Genomic DNA, 27665 nt, shown 5'->3' with positions numbered 1-27665 from the left:
TTAGGGGGAGAGCATTTTGGAGTATATAGCAAGGTGTATATAAATTTTTGTACAAGAGACTAATTTGATTTGTAAACTTTCGCTTAAAGCATAATAAAAATTAAAAAAATAGATATATAGTAAGATTTGTGTTCAAGGATATGTGCTACAGAGGGAGAGAGAAAGTTAGCCAGAAAAAGAAGGTAGACTGGCAGAAAGAACCTATGTGAGGAATAACATAACACTTCTGTGAAATGGAGTATCTAATGTAGCCACTTAAAATACCATGTTATTGAAAAATTACTTTATGACACAATAAAATGTACTATATGCATATATATATGTAAAGTTTCAAAAAAGGCAGGATATAAAATTGCACGTGAGTTTAAACATCCATTCAAAATTGGTTATACATATGGGCTTTAAAGTATAATCTGAGTTCAGATCTGACTATCATTTGCTAGAACTTTAGGCAAATTATTTTACATCTATGAACTTTAGTGTCTTCGTTTGTGCAGAAGAGTATATTACCACCAACCATACAGGGCTACTGAAAAATTAAACGTATAACATTTGCAGTGCCTTTCCCCCCCCAGTTGCCACTAAGTTGATTTTGACACATGGCGACTGACCTCATGTGTGTCAGTGTAGGCCTGTCAGAGTAGGGTTTTCAATAGCTGATTTTTTCAAACTAGATGGCCAGGCCTTTCTTCCAAGGTACCTGCAGGTGGATCTGAACCACCAAACTTTCAATTAGCAGCTGAGTGCTTAACCATGTGCACAACCCAGATACTCCATTTGGGGTGTCTAGTACAGAAGAATTCAGTAAGTTTTTGCTACTATTATTATTAGTAGTATTACAATCTTAATCATGTAAAATGGTACTGATACATTAAAAAAAGAGATGGGAATAAAAAAAATGGGAGCTATCTCTGAATGGTGGGATTACAAGTGATTTTTATTTTCTTCCTTATATTTCTCCAAGTTTAACAATTAACACATAATACTTTTATCAGGAATTTTAATTTTTTTATTGTACTTTACATGAAGGTTACATAGCAAACTAGTTTCAAATTAAACAATTAATACACATACTGTTTTGTGGCATTGGTTGTCAACACCATGACATGTCAACCCTCTCCCCTTCTTGACCTTGGGTTCCCCATTACCAGCTTTCCTGTCCACTTCTGCCTTTTCGTCCTTGCCCCTCGGCTGGTTTGCCTATTTAGTCTTGTATTGTTTTATGGGCCTAATCTTTGGCTGAAGGGTGAACCTTAGCAGTGACTCCATTACAGGGTTGCAAGGCTATTCCGGGCCATACTATCGGAGTTTCTCCACTTTCTGTCTGACTAGTAAGTCTGGTCTATTGTGTGCGTGTGTTAGAATTTTTTCTACATTTTTTCTACTTCTGTCCAGGTCCCTCGATTGTGATCCCTGTCATAGCAATTGGTGGTGGCAGCCAGGCACCATCTAGTTGTGCTGGACTCAGTCTGGTGGAGGCTGTGGTAGTTGCGGTCAATTAGTCCTTTGGAATAATTTTTCTCGTGTGCCTTTGGCTTTCTTCATTCTCCCTTGCTCCAGATGGAGTGAGACCAGTAGATATCTTAGATAGCCGCTCACAAGCTTTTAAGACACCAGATGCTACTCACCAAGGTAGAATGTAGAACATTTGCTTTATAAACTATGTTATGCCAATTGATCTACATGGTCTCCACAGATCTCAGTGCAGTAATTAGTTCCCTGAGGGAGTTCGGATGTGTCTGTGAATCCTTCATGATCTTGCCCTGGACAACTTGTGCTGGCTTCCCACGTATTGTGTCTTCTCCTTCACCAAAGTTACCACATATCTACTGTCTATTTAGTGTTTTTCTCTCCCACCCACCCCCCCTTGTAACCATCAAAGATTTGTTTCTTTTTGTGTGTAAACCTTTTCATGAGTTTTTATAGTAGTGGTCTCATACAGTATTTGTTCTTTTTTGATTGACTTATTTCACTCAGCATAATGCCCTCTAGATTCATTCAAGTGTGACATGCTTCGCAGATTCATCATTATTCCACAGCATTGCATAGTATTCAACTGTGTGTTCATACCATAGTTTGTTTATCCATTCATCTGTTGATGGGCATCTAGGTTGTTTCCATCTTTTTGCTATTGTTAACAATGCTGCAATGAACAATGGCATACATATGTTTATTAGTGTGACAGCTCTTATTTCTAGGATATATTCCGAGGAGTGGGGTTGCTAGATTGTATGGTATTTCTATTTCCAGCTCTTTAAGGAAGCACCACATTGTTTTCCAAAATGGTTTTTATCATTCTACATTCATACCAGCAGTGCTTAAAGTTCCAATCTCCCCACAGCCTCTCCAAAATTTTCATTTTCTATTTTTTTGGTTTATGCCAGTGTCATGGATTATGTCCCCCCCACCCCAAAACTTGTGTATTAACTTGGTTAGGCCATGATTCCCAGTATTCTGTGGTTGTCCTCCATTTTGTGATTGTGATTTTATGTTAAAGAAGATTAGTGTGGGATTGCAACACCCTTACCAGTTCACATCCCTGATCCAATCATAAAGGGAGTTTCCCTGCTAGTGGACTGTACCACCTGTTATCTCTCAAGAGATACTTATGGTGGAACTACTGACCTTTGGAACACTTGCCCAAGCAGGGCAGATGCAGGTTTAAGACCCCAGAGGCAGAGAGGCCAGGAAACAGAAGCTGAAGAGACAAGGAACATAAGAAGCCGAGCTGCCTCAGTCTCAAATGGTATGGCCATGACCTCAGGGGTGGAGCCATGGCCTCTGGTGTTTCTAAGGATGGAGTTGCCATTCAAATGGACTAGGAGAATGGTGCACCTAAAGCCTAGGCAGCAGAGTTGCTGTCACAGTGGGCCTGGAAGGCGGAGGTCAAGCCCAGGGCCAAAAGGCCTCCACTCAGAATCCAGAGAGTATGGCCAATACCTAGAGTCTAGAGAGCAGGGTCATTGTGTAAATTGTCTCAGAGAACAAAGAATTACTTTATGCCTTCTTTCCCTCCAATTTCTCCTATTTGTAATGGAAATGTCTAGCTTGTGCCTGTTCTACCATTGTATTTTAGAAGCAGATAATTTGTATTATAGATTTCACAGATGGAAGAGGAATGTTTGGATTTTGGACTTGGAGTTAAGACTTTTGCTATGATATGATGGGATGAATATGATTTGCATTTTGCAAGAACATGATTTTCTGGGTGCCAAAGGGTCATGTCATGGACTAAATTATGTCCCCCCCCACAAAATGTATGTATTAACTTGGTTAGGCCATGATTCCTAGTACTCTGTGGTTGTCCTCCATTTTGTGATTGTAATTTAATGTTAAAGAGGATTAGGGTGGCATTGTAACACCCTTACCAGGTCACATCCCTGATCTAATACAAAGGAAGTTTCCCTGCACTGCCTTTTATCTCTGAAGAGAAAAGGGGAGCTAGCAGAGAGTTGGGGACCTCATACCATCAAGAAAGCAGCACCGAGAGCAGAGCACCTGAGAAGCTCCTCGACCAGGGGGAGATTGAGGACAAAGACCTTCCTCCAGAGCTGACCAAGAAAGAAAGCCTTCCGCTGGAGCCGATGCCCTGAATTTGGACTTTTAGCCTACTTTACTGTGAGGAAATAAATTTCTCTTTGTTAAAGCCATCCACTTGTGTTATTTCTGTTATAGCAGCACTAGGTAAGACACCCAGTAATGCCTGGGTGAGATGGTATCTCATTGTGGTTTTGATTTGCATTTCTCTAATGGCTACTGGTAATGAGCATTTCCAGGTGCTTGAATGACTTTTTGGTGAAGTACCTGTTCATAGCCTTTGCCTATTTTTGAATTGGATTATTTGTCTTTTTGTTATAAAGGTGTTGGACTTTCCTACAGATTTTAGAGATTAGACTTTTGTCTGATTTGTAATAGCCAAATTTTTGTTCCCAGTCTGTAGGTCCTCTTTTTACTCTTTTGGTGAAGTCTTTTCATGAGTGTTAAGTGTTTAATTTTTAAGATCCCAGTTATCTAGCTTATCTTCTGGTGTCTGTGTATTGTTGGTCATGGTTTATATCCTGTTAATGCCGTATATTAGGGCCTCTAGCATTGCCCCTATTTTTTCTTCTATGATCTTTATACTTTTTGGTTTTATATTTAGGTCTCTGATCCACCATTAGTTTTTGTGTATTGTGTGAGGTATGGGTCCTGTTTCATTTTTTTACAGGTGGACATGTAGTTTTGCAAGAACCATTTGTTTAAAAGACTGTCTTTTCCCTTTTTTTCCACATTTGATGGACTTTGGGCCTTTGTCGAAGATCAGGTGACTGTAGGTGGATGGATTTACATCTGAATTATCAATTCTCTTCCATTGGTCAGTGTGTCCGTCGTTGTACCAGTACCAGGCTGTTTTGACTACCATAGCTGTATAGTAGGTTCTGAGGTCAGGTATTGCAAGTCCTCCTACTTTACTCTTCTGCAATAGTGCTTTACTTATCTGGGGCCTATTCCCTTCCCGTATAAAGAAAACGGTAACTTTTCCCATCTCTTTAAAGAAAGCTGTGGGTATTTTCATTGGGATTACATTGTATTTGTAGATTGCTTTGGGTAGAATAGGGTCACTATGAGTTGGAATCGACTTGACGGCACTGGGATTTTTGGTTTGGGTAGAACTGACATTTTCACAATGTTAAGTCTACCCATCCATGAGCATGGTATCTTTTTCAACTTATGTAGGTCGCTATTGGTTTCTTGGAATAGTGTTTTGTAGTTCTCTTTGTATAGGTCTTTTACATCCCTGGTTAGGTTTATTCCTGGTGGCGAAGTGGTTAAGACCTCAGGCTGCTAACTAAAAGTTGGCAATTCAAATTCACCAGCTGCTCCTTGGAAATCATATGGGGCAGTTCTACTCTGTCCTATAGGGTTGTTATAAGTCAGAATCGACTCAATGGCACACAACAACAACAACATAAATGGTATCAAATTTCTTGATTTTCTTTTCGTAGTTCTCTTTATTGGTGTAAAGGAATCCAACTGATCTTTATATGTTTATCTTGTATCCTGCTGCTCTGCTGAATCTATTAGTTTCGGTAGTTTTCTCGTGCAGTCTTTTGGGTTTTCTATGTATAGTATCATATCATCCGCACATAGTTTTACTTCTTCCTTACCAATTCAGATGTTCTTTCTTTTTCTTGCCTTATGGCTTGAGCTAGGACTTTCAACACAATGTTAAATAGGAGTGGTGATAAAGGGTATCCTTGTCTTGTTCCTGTACTCAAGGGGAATGTTTTCAGCCTCTCTGCATTAAGAATGATGTCAGCTGTTGGTTTTGTATAGACGTCCTTTTTGTGTTGAGGAATTTCCCTTCAATGCCTATTTTATTAGGAGTTTTTACAAGGAATGGGTGTTGGACTTTGTTGATGCCTTTTCTCTGTCAATTGAGATGATCATGGGATTCTTTTACTTCTTTTTATTTATGTGGTTTATTACACTGATTTTCTAATTGTGAACCATCCTTGCATAAAAGGTATGAATCCCAGTTGGTCGCAGTGTATTATTTTTTTGATATGATGGTACATTGTATTGGTTACACTTTTGTTGACAATTTTTGCATCTATATTCATGAGAGATATTGGTCTGTCATTTGCTTTCTTTGTGGTGTCTTTGCCTGGTTTTGGTATCAGGGTTATTATGCTGGCTTCGCAGAATGAATTCAGAAGTATCTCTTCCTTTTCTATGTTCTGAAATATTTAGAATAGCACTGATTTAAGCTTTTCTCTGAATGTTTGGTAGAATTACCAAGTGAAACCATCTGGGCCAGGGCTTCTTTTGTTGGGTGTTTTTTTAAATTATTATTATTACCTTTTCAATCTCTTCTCTTGTTGTGGGTCTGTTCAGATTTTCTTCACTTTGTGTTAGTTTGCGTAGGTAGTGTGTTTCTCGGAATTTGTCCATGTCCACTAGGTTTTCAAATTTGTTGGAGTATAGTTTTTCATAGTACTCTGTTACGATCCTTTTTATTTCAGTTGGGTCTGTTTTAGTATCCCCTATTTCATTTCTTATTTGGGTTATTTGTATCTTTTCCTGTTTTTCTTTAAGTGAGCATTGACTTTTTATTTAATCTTTCATTTATTGTGCTTTAAGTGAAAGTTTACGAATCAAATCAATATCTCAGACAAAAACTTATACACACCTTGCTAGGTACTCCTAGCTACTCTCCTCCTGAGATAGCACACTCCTCCTCTCCACCCTGTACTCCCCGTGACCATTCAACCAGCTACTGTCCCTGTCTGCATTCTCATCTTACCTCCAGACAGAAGCTGCCCACATAGTCTCGTGTCTACTTGAGCCAAGAAGCTCACTCCTCACCAATATCATTTACTCTCTTATACTCCAGTCCAATCCCTGTTTGAAGAGTTGGCTTTGGGAATGGCTACAGTCTTGGGCTAACAGAGGGTCCAGGGACCATGACCCCTGGGGTCCCTCTAGTCTCATATCATTAAGTCTGGTCTTTTTACAAAAATTTGAGGTCTGCATCCCACTGTTCTCCTGCTCCATCAGGGATTCTCTGTTGTGTTACTTGTCAGGGAAGTCATTGGTGGTAACCGGGCACCATTTAGTTCTTCTGGTCTCAGACTGATGTAGTCTCTGTTTTATGTGGCCCTTTTTGTCTCTTGGGCTCATATTTACGTTGTGTCTTTGCAGTTCTTCATTCTCCATTGCTCCAGGTGGGGTGGGACTAATTGATGCATCTTAAATGGCCTCTTGCTAGCGTTAAAGACCCCAAACACCACTCACCAAAGTGGGATGCAGAACGTTTTCTTAATACACTTTGTTATGCCAAATGACCTAGATGTCTCCTGAAACCATGGTCCCCAGACCCCTGCCCCTGCTACTCTGGTCTTTGAAGCATTTGGTTGTATTCAGGAAACTTCTTAGCTTTTCGATCAGTCCAGTTGTGCTGACCTCCCCTGTATTGTGTTGTCTTTCCTGTCGTCTAAAATACTTCTTGTCTACCATCTAATTAGTGAATACCCCTCTCCCTCCCTCCCGACCCTCATAACCATCAAAGATTATATGTTCCGTGTTTAAACTTGTTCTTGAGTTCTTGTAATAGTGGTCTCATACAATATTTGTCCTTTTGCAACTGACTAATTTCACTCAGCATAATGCCTTCCAGATTCCTCATGTTTCACAGATTCATCATTGTTCTTAATCGTTTCATAGTATTCTACTATGTGCATATACCATAATTTATCCATTCATCTGTTGATGGGCACCTTGGTTGTTTCTATCTTTTTGCTATTGTAAACAGTGCTGCAAATGAATATGGGTGTGCATATATCTGTTCATGTGAGGGCTCTTATTTCTCTAGGATATATTCCAAGGAGTGGGATTGCTGGATCGTATGGTAGTTCTATTTCCAGCTTTTTAAGGAAGCACCAAATTGATTTCCAAAGTGGTTGTACCATTTTACATTCCCACAAGCAGTATATAAGAGTTCCAGTCTCTCCACCACCTCTCAACATTTATTATTTTGTGTTCTTTGGATTAATGCCAGCCTGGTTGGGGTAAGATGGTATCTCATTGTAGTTTTGATTTGAATTTCTATTTTTTTTGATGGGTTTAATGGCTAATGATCATGAGCATTTCCTCGTGTATTTGTTAGCCATGTGAATGTCTTCTTTGGGGTGAAGTGCTTGTGCATAGCCTTCGCCTCTTGTTCTTCTCTTGTGAATTTGGCCAATGGTTTGTCGATTTTGTTGATCCTTTCAAAGAACAAAAAAAAAATTTTTTTTTTCAAAGAACAAACTTTGGTTTTGTTGATTCTTTGTATTGCTTTTCTGTTCTATTTCTGCCCTGATCTTTATTATTTCCTTTCTTCTCGTGTCTTTGGGCTTCTTTTGCTGCTCTCTTATTTCTTCGAGTTGGAGTGCTAACATTTTGATTTTGTCCTTCTTCTTTTTCAATGTGTGCATCTGCAGCTATATAAATTAGCCTCTGAGCACTGCCTTTGTTGTGTTCCAAAGGTTTAGGTATGATGTGTTTTCATTTTCATTTGATTCTAGGAATTTTTTTATTCCATCTTTGACTTCTTCTATTACCCAGTGGTTTTTAAGCAGGATGTTTCTCAGTTTTCATGTATTTGATTTTTTTTTTTCCTTGCTCTTCCTGTTATAAATTTCTTGTTATGGGTCTGTTCAGATTTTCATCACTTTGTGTTAGTTTGTGTAGGTAGTGTGTTTCTAGAAATTTGTCCATGTCCACTAGGTTTTCAAATATGTTGGACTATAGTTTTTCGTAGTACCCTGTTATGATCCTTTTTATTTCAGTTGGGTCTGTTTTTAGTATCCCCTATTTCATTTCTTATTTGGGTTATTTGTATCGGCTCCTGTTTTTGTTTGTTTGTTTGTTTTTTAAGTGAGCACTGACTTTTGTATTATTTTGTATTATCTCAATGTTTTGGATTTTGTTGAGGGTTACTTTGTGGCCTGAGACGTGGTCTATTCTGGAGAATGTTACACAGGTATTAGAAAATATGTGTAATTAGTTGCTGTTGAATGGAGTGTTCTATATGTCTGTGAGGTCAAGTTGGTTGATTATGGTCTTTAGATCTTCTGTATTTTTGTTGAGTTTCTTTGCAGATGTTCTGTTGTTTATCGAGAGTCGTGTGTTGTATTCTGCTACTATTATTGTGGAACTATCGATTTCTCTTTTCAGCGCTGTTAAGAATTTGTTTTATATATTCTGCAGCCCTGTCATTGGGTATGTAGATATTTGTTATAGTTATGTCTTCAGGGTGGATTTTCCCTTTAATCATTATATAATGCCCTTCTTTGTCTTTTATCGTGGATTTGGTTTTAAAGTCTATTTTATCTGTGATTAGTATTGCCACTCCTGCTCTTTTTTGGTAGTTGTTTGCTTGATATATCTTTTTCCATTCTTTGTTTATTAATACATTTATGTCTTTGTTTCTAATGTGTGTCTCTTGTACACAGTATGTTGATGGGTCCTGTTTTTTTTTTAATCCATTCTGTCACTCTCTGTCTCTTTATGGGTGCATTTAAGCCATTTACGTTCAGTGCTGATTACAGACAGGTATGAGTTTATTGCTCTCATTTTGTAGTGCTTTGTGGTGCTGACGTTTTCTTTGTTCCTCTTACTCTTCTGTGGTGAATTTGTGTGTGAATTTTTTTGTGTAATTTTTTTGTTTCTTTTGTTTTTGTAGATTTTGTGTTTACTAAGAATTTATGTTTTCCTTCTTTATTTTGATGAGTAGATTTGTTAAGATTTGTTAAGTTTCTTTGTGATTATCTTAAAATTTTCTCCTATCATCCTAAATTTAAACCAGTCTTTTATTACTTGATAACGACTTGACTCCCCCACCATTTCAAAGTTCTATACCTACACCGTTTACTTCCTCTTTTATTTTTCTGACATTGTAGTCATTCATAGACTGACGTCTCTGGTTACCCGCTGTAAATTTTTTAAAATTTTGTTTTATCCTTGAGAGTTTATTATATATAATGGTACCTGGCTGATGCTGTCTCATGTGCTAGATTCAGGTTGTCATCTAAAATTGGTTCTCTAACCAAAGGACACACTTAAATAATCCTTGTATGTTTGGTTTGGTTTTTATGTACTTCCTTAATTTCTGTTTATCTGGAAACGTCCTAATTTCACTATCATATTTGAGAGAGGGTTTTGCAGGATATATTATTCTTGGTTGGCTGTTTTGCCTTTCAAGATTTTATGTACGTCATCCCATTGCCTTCTTGCCTGCATGATTTCTGTTGTGTAATCAGAGCTTGGTTTTACTGTTTCCTGCTTTTACGTCACTTTTCATTTTCCTCAAGCTGTTCTCAGGATTCTTTGTGTTTGATTTTAGCAAGTGTGATTATGATATGCCTTGGTGATTTTTTTTGGGGGGGGGTCTATCCCATATGGAGTTTGTTAAGCTTCTCGGATAGTCAGTTTTTCATCTTTCATGGTATTAGGGCAGTGTTCTATCAGCAAATCTTCAATGATTCTCTCTGTGTTTTCCATTTTCTCCACCTGTTCTGGAGCTGCGATCACTCGCAAATTTTTGCTTTTAATTGTACCCCACATCATTCTCAAGGTTTCATCATTTTTCTTTGTTCTTTTCTCTGATTTTTGCTCAAACAAAGTGGTATGCAAGCATTTGTCTTCAATTTCACTGATCGTGTGTTCCATTGTTTCAAATGTCTCCTAAAACCTTCTTATACTGTCCAGTTTTGAAATCTTGTTGTTTATCTTATGGATTTGTAATTGCTGTTTTTGTATGATTGCTAGTTGTTTACTTATTTTGACATTTTGTTCCTGTACTATTTTCCTGATTTCTTCCATTATTTTGTCTTTGTTTTCCCTTATTTTGTCTGTATTTTTCATTACGTTGTCTATTTTTCCTTATTTTTGTCTGCATTTTCCTTCATCCATTAGAGAATCCTGAATATTAGAATTCTGAATTCCATATCAGGTAGTTTTAGTGCCTTTGCCTCTAGCAGAAGGTCATCTGGTGTTTTATTTTGGTCTCTTTCTGAAGCCATCTTCTCCAGTTTTTTTTTTTAATGTTTTAATATTGTCTGCTGCCTCCAGGACATTCAGGATTTTCTTCATTTACTGATTGTAAATTTGATTGTTTCATCCTGCTTTTTGTTTTATTTGGTTATGTCTGGGCAGGTGGGCTGGGTGTGTTTAGTTGCTTACTTACCTGTGGGCATGATACTTATCACCACCTTATCCAAGTGGGCAGGACTGGTCACTCAGCTATGGTGCAGCTATAGAGGGGTGGTGGTGGGTAGTTTGCAGCATAAAGTGGGGTGATGGGGTAGGGCTGGGGGAACTTCAGGGTAGGGTCCGGGGCGTGGCACTTGGCAAACAGTGCAGATAGGCAGGAGGGAAAGGAAATGATGCAATGTGCATAGCTAAGTGGGTAAGTGAAAGAAGAGAGAAACAAAGGCAAAAAGTGAAACAAAAAGTAAAAATGAAGTAGAAAAAAGTAAATAAAATGGTGGTGTGATAGGATTCGGTGGGTGGGAGCATGGCAGACCTGGTGAGGCCATGACCTGTTGGCTCACTAGCTGAGTTGTGTGGCTCGGCATGTACAGAAGCAGTGTTAGTGGTGCACGGGGCTAGATGAGCGGCAGAAAGGAAAGGGGAAAGAGTGGGAAGAAACCAACAATTAAACAAACAAGTAAAGAAAATACAAGTCATAAAAAAACAACATTGTGGTCAGAGCACTGGCCACTGCAGGTGGCGTAGAACTGGGGTGGCGGTGAGGTGATATCTCTCTTGCCGGGTGGCATGGCACGGCTCATCAGGAAGGGGTGGAGTCAGCACAGGGCCTAGTGGGAGGGAGAAGGAAAAGGGGAAGGTGAAAGATAGAGAAAAATATAAAATATGGCATTGAGGAATCTGGCCTGTGGGGGTGGTGCTGACCCAGAGGGCCATGTGCCAGAGGCTCTCCAGCTGAGCAGTACAGCACAGCCCACCAATAAGTTGGAGGCAGCACATGGGGCTAGGTGGATAGCAAAGGGAAAGGAAGAATGGGAGAGAGGGAGAAGAAACAGTAACAAAAACAAACAATAAAACAGAAATAAAAATTTCAAAACAAATGAACAAACAAACATTAAATAAATAAATAAAATGGCACTGAGGGAGCTGGTCAGTGACCTAGGGATGCAGTGTGTACTGAATCTCCAACCGAGTTGTGCAGCACGGCCCCTTCAGAAGGGGCAGAGGCAGTGCACAAGGCTGGGTGGGTGGGAGAAAGGAAAGTAGAGACAGAGAAGAAACAGAAAACAAGAATAAAAGAAACAAAAGAACAAAGTAAACAAACCAAAAAATCACAGTCCGTCAAGAAAGGGAGTGGATGGCACATGGGGCTGGCGCGGTGTGAGAAAGGAAAGGAAGGAAGGGAGAGAGACAGAAGCAACAGAAGAAGCCTCAAAAACAATATCAAAAAACAAACAAACCAAAGAAAAAACTAAAATAAAAAGAACAAAGCAAATAAACCAAAAAATCACAGCCTGTCTGGAAGGGGAGGGGATAGCACACAGGGGTAGTAGAGCAGGAGAAAGAAAAGGGAGGAAGGGAGTGAGAGAAGGGCAATAAAAAAAAGCCAAAAAAGCAATATAAAAAAACAAACAAACAAAAATACAAACCCAAACAAACAAACAAAAATGGCACTGAAGGGGCCAGATTGTGGGAGTGGGGCAATCCCTATCAGCAGTGAACTAGTGTGTCTCTCTGGCCAAGCAACCATGCCCATTAGCAAGTAGCAGAGGCTGCCTAGAAGCAAGAAGGTTGGGGGTAGTGGGAAAGCACATATCCCTAGTTACCAGGTGCTCTGTCTCCTGCTGGGAGCTCTATGAAGTTTCCTTCCTGTCTGAGTTCTTTGGCGGCTGTAACCCAAGATGGCGAATCCAGGTGGTAGTAAGCTGGTATCTCTCCAGCCGAGCAACCACGGCCCATTGGCAAGCAGTGCAGGCCGCCTAGAGGGAAGAAGGGTGTGAGGAGGAAAAGCGTGTATCCCTGGTTACCAGGTGCTCTGTCTCCTGTTGGAAGTTCCATGAAGTTACCTTCCCGTACTCCCTGTCTGAGTTCTTTGGCAGCTGTAGCCCAAGAAGGCAAATCCAGCCACGTTAGCCAGTAGGGGGCCTCCACTCTGTAGCTCTTCTCGTTCTCTGTTCTCTGTCAGTTTCTTATTCCAGTCGGTGCTTGGTCGAGTTCTTTATTCCTTCATTTGGTACTTAAGGTTTCAGGATTGATGTTTGTATCTGTTTAACTTAGTTTTTTGGGTCTCTGCTGCAGAAGGATGGTGTGGTGCCTCTGTCTGTAGTGCTGTGTTGGCTCCACCTCCAGGAATTTTTTTTTAACTGGGGGAAATGTTACTTTAGAGAGGGTTTCACAATACTCTATACCCACTTCCTCAGCAACATCACCCCTTGCCAACCCACCAGACCCCTACATGCACTCTTAACGAAAACATATTTACATACTGACCTGAAGAACAATAAGCTGGAATTTAGTCCCCTTCTCTGGTCGGGGACAGGAAGCTCTTCTCTGTTTAATCCGATCTTGTTTGCCATTTCCACTTGAGTTATCAGGACTATTGGTGTTTTCCTTCATAGCTGCTACATCATGATTCAAGCTAGTAGTGAAAAAAAAGTAACACTTGTTCAACTTCTCACAGCAGACAACATTCTGTAATTCTCAAAGCCCAATATTTAACCCAAATTAGAGTTAACATCTGAAATTCTTTAACGACTGGGGTCATTCCAATCCTGATATATAAAAAAAAAAAACCCTGATATAGTAAGTATTAAAGTCTAAGGAAAACTTCAAATTATAAAATCATAAATAATAAATTCAATGAAAATGTATTGGTGGTTCAGTGGCAGAATTCTCGCTTTCCCTGCTGGAGATCCTAGTTCAATTCCTAGCCAATGCACTTCATGTGTGGCCACCACCCATGTGTCAGTGGAGGCTTGCATGTTCCTATGATACTGAACAGATTTCAGTGGAGGTTCCAGACTAAGATGGACTAGGAAGAAAGGCCTGGCAATCTACTTCAGAAAATCAGCCAGTGAAAACTCTATGGATCACAACAGTCTGATCCACAACAAATCATGGAGATGGTGTAGGACTGGGCAACAATTTCTTTCCATTGTGTGTGGGGTCACCATGAGTTGGGAATGGACTTGACAACGGCTTACAACAATAACACCCTTTTAAAAAGTTCTGACTGAACAACGTTGTGACTATACTAAAAGCCACTGAATTGTACACTTTAATGGGGTGAATTGAAGGGTACATGAATTATATCTTAATGTTGTTGGCTGCTGTCAAGTTGACTCCAACTTGTGCCTCACGTACAACACAACAAAATGTTGCCCAGTCCTGCATCATGCTCACATTCGCCAGCATGTTTGAACCCATTGTTGCAGCTATTGTGCCAATCTATCTCACTGAGGGTCTCCCACACCTTCACTGGCCCTCTAGTTCACCAAACATGATGTCCTCCTCCAGTGGTTGATCCTTCTTGATGATGTGTCCAAAGCAAATGAGTCAGATAATATTCTCCTGTGATTCGTAAGATTTTCATTGGCTAACTTTTGGAAGTAGATTTCCAAGCCTATCTTCTAAATCTTCTTAGACGGGGAACTCCACAGAAACCTGTGGTATTTGACATACCAGTGGTATAGCTTTCAGCATCCTAACAATACACAAGCCACCTCAGTACAACAAATTGACAGACGGGTGGTAGATATCTCAATACATATTGCATTTATTTGGCAGATATCTTCTCACATGGTAGTACTGCCAGTGATGGACCTCTGTGAAACCTTTTATTTTGGGATGCTCTAGATCAATTTTATCTTGTTTGTTTTGAGGTTCCTTCATTAATATGTTTAAATAAAATTTCTAAAAACCAATTCTAACTTAAAATATGTCCATTTATATAACAATCTCAACATACGACAGACAGACTAAGTGTGACATACAGGAACAGTACAGGAGGCAGAACAAGAAAGGAAAATAAATGATGTGAAAACAGTTCAACATGATTAACTGTAACTGGTTGTATTTTGTAGGTTCAAATCAATATGATTATGAAAGCATAGAATAAGTTTTAGTTTATCTGGGTCAAAGGTATTTTTAGCTCTTTCTTTAATAAACTTGAGATACTTTAATAAATACAAAAATTCTAATAGAATACATTTGAAATTTAAATTATAAAATTGGTAAGCACCAAACTGTTATCACTTAAATTTTTAGGTAAGCCCTTTCTCCTAAAAATTACTCATGAAACATCTACATAAAGATAGATAAGAAGAGATAAAAATAACTCCTAAATTTTTTGTGTGCCCATGTAAAAAAGAATTTGCATAAATACAAGTAGTGGAATAAGATATGTTAATGTAACCCTTGGAGTTTTTTTTTAACATGCAGAGAAATGGCAGTATCAAATAACCCTCTTCAGAAGATAAAAGGAACATAATTCTAGTTAATGGTTTGTATCATTCACATTCAAAGTTACCTTAAAACACTAGTTTCATGTTTGGGACAAGATGGCAGAAACATGTATCTCCCTGTTCCTCCTTCCTAAGTACAACTTAAAATTCTGAAAATAATACAGTATACAATCATAGGAGAGCTCTGAATGGTGAAAAGATGAAAGCAGACTGGCTAGTGACACCCAGGACTTGAGGAAAAACATTGCAGCTTGGTGTCTCCTGATAACCTGCCCAGCAACAAAAGGCAATGCAGATCCAGCATCTCCAGATCCCCTACCCAGCAGCACTGAAGGCCTGAGACCAGGCCTGGGGAAGTACTATCTCTGTCCCTTGACCAAGCATCTCCCCTCCTGAACCTAGTGGCAAGAGACCCAGAGAAGTACATTCTGTCCCCGACAGGCAGCACCAACAGGAAGCCCCAGGGCCTCAGGTGAATGAGGCAGACTGGAAGAGCACTACAAAGGCTCTGGAAAAAATTGTCATTAGAACAAGATCACACAAAAGTAGGTCAGGACCCATGTACCCTGTGAAAAAACAAGATTTAAATAGGATCCAGAGTCAACTAACATAATATTCAAAACATCCAGGTGGGAATCAAAAATCCCTTGTCATATCCCAAACTAGGAAAATCACAACTTAAATGAGAAAAGACAATCAACGGATGCCAACACCAACATAAGTCAGATATTGGAATTATCTGACAAGGATATTAAAGCAGCCATCATCGAAATGTTTCAATGAACAATTACAAATTCCCTTAAAACAAATGAAAAAATAGAAAATCTCGCAAAACAGAAGATATAAAAAAGAACCAAGTGGAAATTACAGAACTGAAAAAATTCAATAAAAGAAATAAACTCACTGAATGGGCACAAAAGCAGAATGAATACAACAGAGGAAAGAATCAGTGAACGTGAACACAGGACAACAGAAATTACCCAATTCGAACAACATAGAGAAAAATACTAGTTTATAACTCCCAAATAATAACACAATTATATACATAGTTATTACTTATTTCCTCAAATTAGTTAAAATTTTATTCTATATTAAATTATTTCTTACTTCTTTTTTATCTCTATAAGCTTTTCTTAGGAAAGAATAGCATAAAAAGAACAAAAAAATAATTATCTCACAATCCATACGATTTATGATCACTACTGACATAAACAGAAACCTTGGTGGCATAGTGGTTAAGAGCTATGGCTGCTAACCAAAAGGTCAGCAGTTCGAATCTACCAGGCGCTCCTTGGAAACCCCAAGGGGCAGTTCTAGTCTGTCCTTTAGGGTTGCTATGAGTCAGAACTGACTTGACTGCAACATGTTCTTTTTATTGACATAAAAAAGTAAAAATAATACGTATAATTTTTACTAAACATATACACAAATACAAAAACAGAGAAGCTTCTGTGGTCAAGACACACTAAGATCCTAATGAGTGCACATAGTTAATCACATGCTCATTGTTCTCACGGTATTAATTTAAAGATGCTTACCTACGAACTAAATCCGATTTTAGAAGAGCTGACTGTTGTTCAACTCCAGCTGGCTGGGATACAGGCTGTAAATAGTATAGAAATAAAACTTGTCACGGTAACAGTTAAATTTCAAGATAGAAATGCAATTTGCTATTTTAGAAAACATGATTGTTACATTTGATGTTTTGGTTATCTCAAAACCAGGTAGAATATCTATATTATTGTCTATAAAAAAATTTTTTTATAGGTCTATATAAATCACATTGTTGATGTTACTACCAAAGATAAAGAAAAATAAAATGTACTCTTAATCGTCAACATTTTTATTTAAAAAGACAGCATTGTTTTATGCACTTTAGTTTCCATTGTTTTTCAATGGCATACACTATTATTCATCTTCCAGTCCTGACTGTAAAGCTACTACTAAAAAGTTGAGTTGCTTTCATTACACAAGATAAATCAATGAATCATTTTAATATATTGCGTGGTATGTATGTCTCTCTCTTGCTACTTTTAAAAAGTATCTTTTCACTAAACTACTGCTAATTATTCTTTTGAGACATTAGTATCCAGTAGCGCAACACTGGCTACCGGGGGAAAAGTTTAAACCTGCTAAGGAGGCAAATACCAACCCTCTTAAAAAAAAGTTCCAAACACTATTCTGTGCACAGTCGTTGGTGACAGCATAGAGTAATCTTAAAATGCAAATGTAAAAGTCTGGAGCAAGATGACAACATGCGCAGCTGATACTCCCATCCCTCACGAAAACGCCAAAAACAAACATACAAAAAAACCAAGCAGAAACTGAAAGAACAAACGTTGTCAGAACTCTGGAAACCATTAAGAGATTACAGCAACTAAACGACTGATGAATCAAAACCAAAACCCAAACCCACTGCCATCGAGTTGCTTCCAACTCATAGTGACCCTATAGGACAGGGTAGAACTGCCCCGTACGGCTTCCATGGAGCACCTGGTGGATTAGAACTGTGGACCTTTTGGTTAGCAGCTGAGTTCTTAACCACTATGTCACCAAGGTTTCCAAATCAAGAAAAAGGCAACATATAAATGGTAGGAAAGCGTTGGTTTTCTACATGCCATACCCGACACCCTTCATGGCTCGGCATGGCAATCTTAAAACAGATGGCCAAAACTCCCAGAGAGGGAGCCTGGTCTCTGGCTCTAGATGGGACAGAGCAAACATTATTTGCAAATTATTGTGTGTCTGGGGGCTGCCTGAAGGTTCACATCTCAATTTGACCTATACTGGAGCTCATGCCAGACAGAGAGGTAGCAGGAAACCACTGTCATTGCCTGTAGCTGGCTGGGGCTAAGGAGCATCATTAAGACATAAAATAAGTGCCTAAAGACTGGAAGGACAGGTCAGAGAGTATCTTTTGGAAATTAAGGCTTTCGAAAGCATATGAAAGAATCGACAAAGGCAGACACATGCTCAGGGCAAGACACATGCTCAGAAATTACCTGAGAAGAGTCTACGCTTTCACCTCGGGCTGATCTGTATGTTCAGTGTAAGCCTGGCTAAATATTGAAGGTGGTGGCAGGTACAGAACCATTTTGCAAAGACAGAAATGATTTTCTTCCTTTTATTTTCTTTTTACCCCCGGCATTAAACAAAATCTACCAAGACACCAGCTGAACACAAATTAAGAAACACAGACTTCAATGTCCACAATGTTCAAGGCAATCATTGTGAAAAAAGTTACTGGAAGTCACTAAACAAATGGACTACTACAGCCATTAACAATTGTAAACAAAAAACAAAACACAGAAGCCAGCAAAATCAGGCAAAGGGGTAGAATTTGATTTCCAGAGTTGCCATGTTAAAATATTCAAATGTCCAGGTTTCAAGAAAAAAATTACAAGGCACACAAACAAACAGGAAGAAAGACCCATTTAAAAGAACAAAATAAAGAAACTGAAACCATCCCTGTGGAAGCCCATGTAATGGATATATTAGACAAAATCATTAAAACAACCGTAAGAGCTAAAGGAAAACATGGACTAAGAACTCAAGGAAATCAGGAAAACAACACAAGAACAAAATGAGAATACCAATAAAAAGATAAAAATTATACAATGGAACCAAACAGAAATACTGGAGCTGAAAATTACAATAACTCAAATGGAAAACTGACTAGGGGGTTCAACAGAAGATTTGGTCCAGCATAAGAAAAAAATTAGCAAACTCAAAGACAGGACAATTGAAATTATCAAGTCCAAGGAGCAAAAAGAAGAATAAAGAAAAGGAAACAAAGACTAAGGGTCTTGTGGGAAACCATCAAACGAATCAAAATATATGTTATGCAAGTCCCAGAAGGAGGGAAGACAGAGAGAGAAGAAAGAATATTTGAAGAAATAATGGCTGAAAAGTTCCAAATTTGATGAAAGACATGAATCAACACATACAAGAAACTCAAAGAACCCCAAGTAGGAAAAAGTCCAAAATATCCACACCGAGACACTTTATAATCAAACTCTCAAAACAAAGATAAAGAGAGAATCTTGAAAGCAGCAAGAGAGAAGTGAATCATCACATAAAAGGGACTCTGAATAAGATTTAGTGCCAATTTCTCCTCAGAAACCCTGGAGGCCAGAAGGTGGTGAAAAGACATACTGAAAGTACTGAAATATATTTAAAGACATATTTAAAGTGTCAACCAAGATGTTTGTATGCAACAAAACTGTTCCTCAAAAATGATGGTAAAATTAAGATATTCTCAGATAAACAAAAGCTGGGTGAGTTCATCACCAAAGATCAGTCTTATAAGAAATGATAAAAGGAGTTGAAATAGGTTGAAATAAAAGGACACCACACAGTAACTAGAAGTGCATGAAGAAAAAAACGATTGCCAGAAAAGGAAATTTTATGGGTAAATATAAGGCCAGTTTTATGATTTTTTGGGTACATAATAATTATAGATTTATGTTACTGGGAACATAATATATAAAGATTTAGTTTGTGACAATAAAAAACAGAAAGAAGGAGGAGTGGTATAGCAACAGATTTTGTGTATATTATTTAAGTTGGTATCATTTTAAACTTGGTTGTGATAAATGAAGGAGCCCTGATGGCACACTGGTTAAAGCACTCAGCTGCTAACTGAAAGGTATGTGGTTCAAACCCACCAGATGCTCCATGGGAGAAAGGTGTGACAGTCAACTTCCATAAAGATTTTTGCCTTGGAAACCTTATGGGGCAGCTCTACTCTGTATGACATGGTCACTATGAGTCAAATTGACTTGACAGCAATGGGTTTTTAGTTTCATCATAAATGTACGATGTTAAATCAAATCCCCATAGTAATGACGAAGAAAATATCCTTTAAAAATATGCAAATGCAAAAAAGAAAGGAATAAGAAATGGTTCACTACAAAAAATCAACTAAACACAAAATATTGGAGAAAACAAAGGACAAACATATATATATAAATATAAAACCAAACCCGTTGCCGTCGAGTTGATCCTGATTCATAGTGACCCTACAGGACAGAGAAGAACTGTCCCATAGGGTTTCCACAGAGCAACTGGTGGATTTGAACTACTGGCCTTTTGCTTAGCAGCCAAGTTCTTAACCACTGTGCAACCAGGGCTCCATATATATATATCACAGAAATAGAAAAAGAGCAGAAGTCCTTCTTCATCAGCAACTAATTTAAATGAAAATGGTTTAAACTGTCTAATCAAATGGAAAAATGGATTTAAAAAAATGCACAATACAGCTACATGCTGTCTACAAGAGACCCACTTTAGATTCAAACACACAAATAAGTTGAAAGTAAGATGGGGAAAAAACATTCCATGCAAATAGAGAACTGAGATGCCTACATTACATTCAGATAAAACACACTTTAGGTTAAAATGTGTCATGAGAGACAAAAAAGGACTCTATATAATGATAAAAAGGTCAACTTATCATGAAGATATAACAATTATAAATACATATGCACCTAATAATAAAAAGAGCCCTAAAATATATGAAGCAAACATTGACAGAAAAGAAGAGAAATACAGTTCTACATTAATCATCAGAGACATCAAAATATCATTTTCAATATGGCTTGAACATCTGGACAGAAGATCAATAAGAAAACAGAAGACTTAAACAACACTATAAAGGAACTTGCCCAAACAGATACATATAGAACACTCCCACCCAAAACAGCAGAATACACATTCTTTTCCAGTGACCATGGATCATTCTAAAGAATAGACCATGTGCTGTCACAAAAAAAGTCTCAATAAATTTAAAAAGATTAAAATTAAATAAAGCATCTTCTCCAACCACAATGGAATGAAAGTGCAAACCAGTAACAGAAGGAGAAATGGAATTTTCATAAATATGTAGAAATTAAACAACATATGGATCAAAGAAATTATTTAGCAGTATCATTAATATTACACACAGGTAAAATTTTGCTGAAGATCATTCAAAAGTGGTTGCACCAGTACATCAACAGCGAACTGCCAGAAAATCAAGCCGGATTCAGAAGAGGACACGGAGCAAGGGATATCATTGCTGATGTCAGCTGGATCCTGGCTGAAAGCAGAGAACAACAGAAAGATGTTTACCTGTGTTTTATTGACTATGCAAAGGCATTCGACTATGTGGATCATGACAAATTATGAGTAACATTGTGAGGAATGGGAATTCCAGAACACCTGACTGTGCTAATGAGGAACCTGTACATCAAGAGGCAGTCGTTCGAACAGAACAAGGGGATACTGATTGGTTTAAAGTCAGGAAAGGTGTGCGTCAGGGTTGCATCCCTTCAGCATATTTATTCAATCTGTATGCTGAGCAAATAATCTGAGAAGCTGGACTATATGAAGAAGAACGGGGCATCAGGATTGGAGGAAGACTCATTAATAACCTGCATTATGCAGATAATACAACCTTGCTTGCTGAAAGTGAAGAGGAACTTGAAGCACTTACTGATGAAGATCAAAGAAAGCCTTCAGTATGGATTACACCTCAATATAAAGAAAACAAAAATTCTCACAACTGGACCAATAAGCAACACCATGATAAATGGAGAAAAGGTTGAAGTTGTCAAGGATTTCATTTTACTTGGATCAACACTCATGGAAGCAGCACTCAAGAAATCAAAGGATGCATTGCATTGGACAACTGCTGTAAAAGACCTCTGGTAAAGTGTTAAAAAGCAAAGATACCACTTTAAGGACTAAGGTGTGCCTGACCCAAGCCATGGTGTTTTTAGTTGTCTCATATGCATGTGAAAGTTGGACAATGAATAAGGAAGACCAAAGAAGAATTGATGCCTTTGAGTTCTGGTGCTGGCAAAGAATACTGAATATACCACAGGCTGCCAAAAACACGAACAAGTCTGTCTTGGAAGAAGGATAGCCAGAATGATCCTGAGAAGCAAGGATGAGACTTCGTCTCACATAATTTGAATGTGTTACCAGGAGAGACCAGTCCCTGGAGAAGGACATCATGCTTGGTAAAGTGATGGGTCAGGGAAAAAGAGGAAGACCCTTAATGAAATGGAGTGACACAATTGCTGTTCAAGCATAACAACGATCACAAGGACGGCGCAGGACCTAGCAGTGTTTTGTTCTGTTGTACACAGGGTTGCTATGAGTCGGAACCAACTTGACGGCACCTAACAACAACAAAATGGATCAAAGAAGAAATCACAAGGGAAATTAAAAAACACTTAAGAGATGAATTAAAATGAAAGTACAACATACCAAAACTTAGGGAATGCAGCAAAGGCAGTGTTCAGGGGACATGCAAATGGCTACCAAACACATAAAAAGATGATCAACGTCATTAGCCATGGGAAAGATGCAAATTGAAACCACAGTGAGATACCACTCCACTCCCATTAAGGATGGCTAAGAAAACAGAAAATAGCAAATGTTGGACAGGATATGGGGAAACTGGAACCCTTATCCACTGCTGACAGGGATACTAAGTGTTCCATCAGTTGTGCAAAACAGTTCCTCAAGAAACTAAAAGTAGAACTACCATAAAAAAAAGAAACAAAAACAATTTCACTCCTAGGTGTATGCCCAGAAGACATGAAAGCAGATTCAAAAAAATACTTGTACAACAATGCTCATTACAATTCTTTTCACAATAGATGAAAACATGGAAACAAAATAAATACCCATCAGTGGATGAATGCATAAACAAAATATGGTACATACATATGATGGAATACTACTCAGCCAGCAAATCTTGATACATGCTACAATTGCGGTTGAAGATATTACAGTAAATTAAATAAGTTAAGCACAAAAGGACAAACATTGTATGATCTCAATTATATAAAACGACAAGTAGTTGTAACGGATGGGAAGGAGGGGAAAAAGAGGGATTATTGCTTACAGAGAATGGAGTTTTGGTTTATGGTGATGGAATAATCACAACTGATTACTGTAATTCCTGTCAAAAAGTTGTATACTTGGGGGCGGGGCCAAGATGGCTGACTAGGTAGAAGCTACCTCGGATCCCTCTTGCAACACAGACTCGGAAAAAAAAGTGAATCGATCACACACATGACAATCTACGAATCAAGACCATCAAACACAGATCTAAAGAGTTGACCTGAGTGAAAGAGACTGAGAACAAACAACCACAGGGAAGCAACGACTGCTTTCGGAGCCTGGAGCCAGCATCCCAGTCAGAATACCGTGGCGCCGGGCTTTGGACTGGACGCAGGGGAGCTGAGCACGGCATCCTGATTCGTAAACTTTCACTTAAAGCACAATAAAAATTATTTTTAAAAAAAGTTGTACACTTGTAAAAAGTTAAATTGTATGATATATATATACTTACAACGACAAAAAAAATTAGCTGCTGAGGCTGTTTATGAACAACCAAACACCTCATGGGATTTGGTTCCTTGGTTAGGAGGGTTAAGGTCATGGTTTATTGGGACATCACAGTTAATTGGCCTACTAACGTGTTTAGTGCTTCTGTACTACCTCTTAGTTCATTGTGTAGTGCCTTGGGTTTTAAGGCTTGCAAGCCTCCATACAAAGCACAGCAATTGGTCTCTGGTCATGTGGAATAACAGAGGAAGGAGAGTCTGCTTCCATGAACAACTGCCTCCTTTCCCATGAGACCAGAAGAACTAGATAGTGCACAGTTACTATTACTGAACATTTTTTTAACCATTCTTTTTTTATGTGTGTGTCTGTATGATTTAGGTGAAAGTTTATAGGGCAAATTAGTTTCTCTTTAACAGTTAATACACAAATTGTTTTGTTACACTGGATGCCAACCCCATGATGTGTCAGCACGCTCCCCTTTTTCACCCCAGGTTCCCTGTTTCCATTCGTCCAGTTTTCCTGTCCATTCCTGCCTTCTCATCTTTGCTTTAGGGCTGGTGTGCCCATTAGTCTTGTATACATGATTGAAATAATATGAAGCACAATCCTCACATGTTATTGTTGGCCCTATAGACCTGTCTAATCTTTGGCTGAAGGGTGAACCTCAGGAGTGACTTCAGTACTGAGTTAAACGGGTGTCTGGGGGTCATACCCTTGGAGTTTCTCCAGTCTTTGTCAGACCAGCATGCCTGGTCTTTTTGTGTGTGTGTGATTTTGAATTTTGTTCTATATTTTCCTCCTACTCTATCCAGGACCCTCTATTGTGACCCCCACCAGAGCAGTTGGTAGTGCACCATCTAGTTGTTCTAGGCTCAGTCTGGTGGTTGTGGTCCACTAGTCGGTTGGACTCATCTTTTCCTTGTGTCTTCGGTCTTCTTCATTCTCCTTTGGTCCAGCCAGAATGGGACCAGTAGATGTATCTTAGATGGCTGCTCACAGGCTTTTAAGACTCCAGTCACTACTCACCACAGTTGGATGCAGAAAATTTTCTTTATAGACTATGTTATGCCAATTAAGCTAGATTTCCCCTGAGACTATGGTCCCCAGCACGCTGCCCAGTAGCTCAGTCTCTCAGGGCATTTGTATGGGTCTGTAAAGCTTGTATGACTTTGCCCTGGCATTACTAAACATTTTGGTGAAAGATTCTATAGACGAATTCTGATCAAAAGTGGGAAACGCAGAATAGAATTTGAAATTTTCATGGAATCCAGAATTTCTGGAGCCACAGAGGATAGATGAACTCCTGAAACTATTGCCCTGAGATAATCTTTAAACCTTAAACCAAAAATATCCCCAGAAGTCTTCTTAAAACAATAGTTTAGCCAAACTAGAAAAGAATGTCTACCTTGAGGAGTGTGCTCTTTCAAAATCTATCTATATGGGATCAAACTGACAACAGCAACTAGAAAGATTAGATATGAAACTTAGTAGGCAGCCAGTTTATGTTAATGGGGGAATAAAAACTCAGAGGAGGGGGAGAATGCTTGTCCAAGTCAAAAAATGTAATCAATGTCACTGAATTGAACATGTAGGAACTGTTGAATTGGTGTATGTACTGCTGTGTATAATCTCAAAAACAATAATAAATTAATGTGGAGATATTACTACCAATGTGACAGAAATAAAAAGGATTATTAGACAGTTGTATCAACAATTGTAAGACAATAAATTAAAAAAAATTACGTAGTCTAAACGAACCGGATGAATTCCTAGAAACACATAAAATACATAAATTGACTCAAGAAAAAATAGACAATCTCAGTGGAGCTATATAACAAGTGATGAGATTGAATCAATAATTGAAAACTTCCCAATGAACAAAATTCTAGAAATAGATTGCTTGGTAGAATTCACTGGTGAATTCTACTAAACACTTGAATAATTAACACCAATCCTTCCCAAACTCTTCCAAAAACTAGGAGGAGGGAACACTTCCTAATCCATTTTATGAAGTCAGCATTACCTTGATACCAAAGACAGACAATAACATTAAAAGAAAATTACAGACCAATATCCTTTATAAATATTGATGGAAAAATTCTCATGGAAATACTAACGAATTGAGCTGCATATTAAAAGCTGTATGCTGATATACCATGATCAAGTGAGAACTACCCCAGGAATACAACAGTGCTTCAACTACAAAACTCAATCAATGCAATAAACCACATTAATAGAACAAAGGAAAAGAACCAGATGATCATCTCAGTTGCTGCAGAAAAGGCATTTGACAAAATCTAGCACCCTTTTATGATTAAAAAAACACTGAACAGACTAGAAAAAGAAGAGAAATTCCTCAACATGATAAAGGACACAGCTAACATCATACTCAATGGAAGACTGAAAGCTTTCTCTGAAAGATCAGGAATAAGACTAGAATGCCTGCTTTCACCATGACTGTTAAATATTGTACTGAAAGTTCTACCCAGAGCAAATAGCCAGGAAAAATAAAGCACATCCAAAAGAGAAAGGACAGCATGATCTTATATATAAAAAATCCCAAAGAATCAAAAGAAAGCTACTAGAGCTAATAAAAGAACTCAGAAAGTTTCAGGGTACAAGAACAACACACAGAAATCAGTTCTGTTTCTATATACGGCAATGAACAATCTGAAAAGGAAACTGAGAAACCGATTCCATTTACAATACCATGTGAAACAATAAAATACCTAGGAATAGATTTAACAAGGAAGGTGAGAGACTTTTACACTGAAAACTGTAAAACATTACTGAAAAGGTGGGGCTAAGATGGTGGAGTAGTCAGATGCTTCCTGTGGTACCTCATACAACAAAGACCTGAAAAAACATGTGGCACGCTAGGAGCCCTGAACATCAAAGGCAAAGTCGAGGAATCGGACTCAGCAGCACAGGGAGGCAGAAACAGTTCAGAAGCAGTGAGTAGTTGCCAGACCTGACCCAGTAGGAACCGGCACCTCACAGGCTGATTCTGCTGGCGCCCGCACGCTGAGGCAAGCAGTGGTGTTCAGAATTCGTTTACCATATTGGGAGAGAATAAGCAGCGGACAGTCTGCTCAACCCTCCAGAACAAGCGAAAAGCAGCCCTCAATTGGCAAAAGATAAGTATCTGCGTTTAACTTACCTGTGGATGCAAAAATACCCCTTCGGGAAAAAACTCTCTCCCGTGTATCTGCTCCCTTCCCACTCTGTGCTGGGTCCCAACCAGCTGCATCCCCTGGGCCAGCAGAAAGACCCTGAGCCATTCTCCTGGCCTTGGAGAGGGAACTAATTAACAAATAAGGAAAACAATCTGCTGGCTCACCTAAGCCGGGAACATAGGAAAGAAACAGCTCCTTTGCCTAGGCACAGGCATATGGGGTCAATGGGCTTTGAATGCCTTTCACCCCTGTGTAGACTGTGAGGGCCCATTTCAATAGCACAGGCCCTCATTAGCACAGTACAACATGGTATATACCTGAAGTCTAATGTCAACTGTTTCAGCTACACGATGGACAGGCAGGTTGGTGACATTTGATACCACTCTGCCTATTGAGTAGGGTCCTCACCTACCGACAACAGGGGACTGAGGACTGATGGCTCCACCCATGACACCTAGCCAACCACGACAGGTGTCCAGGAATAGGTGGTGCCTCCCAGTCCTTATAGCCAACAGCAGTGGGTGCCCACAGCCTGGCTGCAAAACCCACCCACCTATGCGCTTTAGGGAACAGGGACAATCTTTACTCACAGACACTCAGGAGCAGTTGTCAGTCCCCTGCCTTGCTCACCTCATGACCCCCTACTGCACCTAAATGCCTGTGCCTACACCAATCACCCCTGCTCGTCTAGGAACTCAGGTGAGAACCTGTGCCACACACTTGGTGACTCACTATCTGGTCACCGGAGCTGAATACACACAAGAAAAGTGAACGGAGTCCTGGGCTCACATACCTAGTAACAGCTCTAACCACCTGGTGACAGTACATTAGAGATTAAAAGGAGCAAATAATGACACTAGCTGACTCGAGCAGCCTATCTGGGCATATCGAAAACAAAACAAAACAAGAAACTAGGACATAGTAAGCAAACATAAAATAAATAAATACAATAACTTACTGATGGTACAGGGACAATAGTAAATATCAAATCACATCAAGAGGCAGACCACGATGGCTTCAACAAGCTATCAAAACAAACAGACAAGAAATCCCCCGGAGGAAGTGAATTTCCTAAAATTATAGGAGGTAGAATACAAAAGATTGACATACAGAACTCTTCAAGAGATCAGGAAGGAGATCAGGCAAAACACAGAACAAGCCAAGCAGC

General features: G+C 38.9%; 1 protein-coding gene across 6 annotated transcripts in view; it reads right to left on the bottom strand.

Moving 5' to 3' along the window:
- Nucleotides 1–27665, bottom strand: part of WNK3 (WNK lysine deficient protein kinase 3) — a 428084-nt gene that overhangs the window by 113867 nt on the left and 286552 nt on the right. For all 6 annotated transcript variants that reach the window (XM_049872575.1, XM_049872573.1, XM_049872574.1 and 3 more), the window contains exons 11-12: nt 16517–16581; nt 13006–13153 (exon numbers count right to left, since the gene is read on the bottom strand). In XM_049872575.1, the coding sequence (XP_049728532.1) occupies nt 13006–13153; nt 16517–16581 (213 nt within the window). The remainder of the gene's footprint in view (nt 1–13005; nt 13154–16516; nt 16582–27665) is intronic.

The sequence above is a fragment of the Elephas maximus genome, chromosome X, assembly GCF_024166365.1.
Source record: "Elephas maximus indicus isolate mEleMax1 chromosome X, mEleMax1 primary haplotype, whole genome shotgun sequence".
Classification (NCBI taxonomy): Eukaryota; Metazoa; Chordata; class Mammalia; order Proboscidea; family Elephantidae; genus Elephas; species Elephas maximus.
The sequence above is the reverse complement of the archived record's forward strand: the minus strand, read 5'-3'. Positions and strand labels throughout refer to the sequence as shown.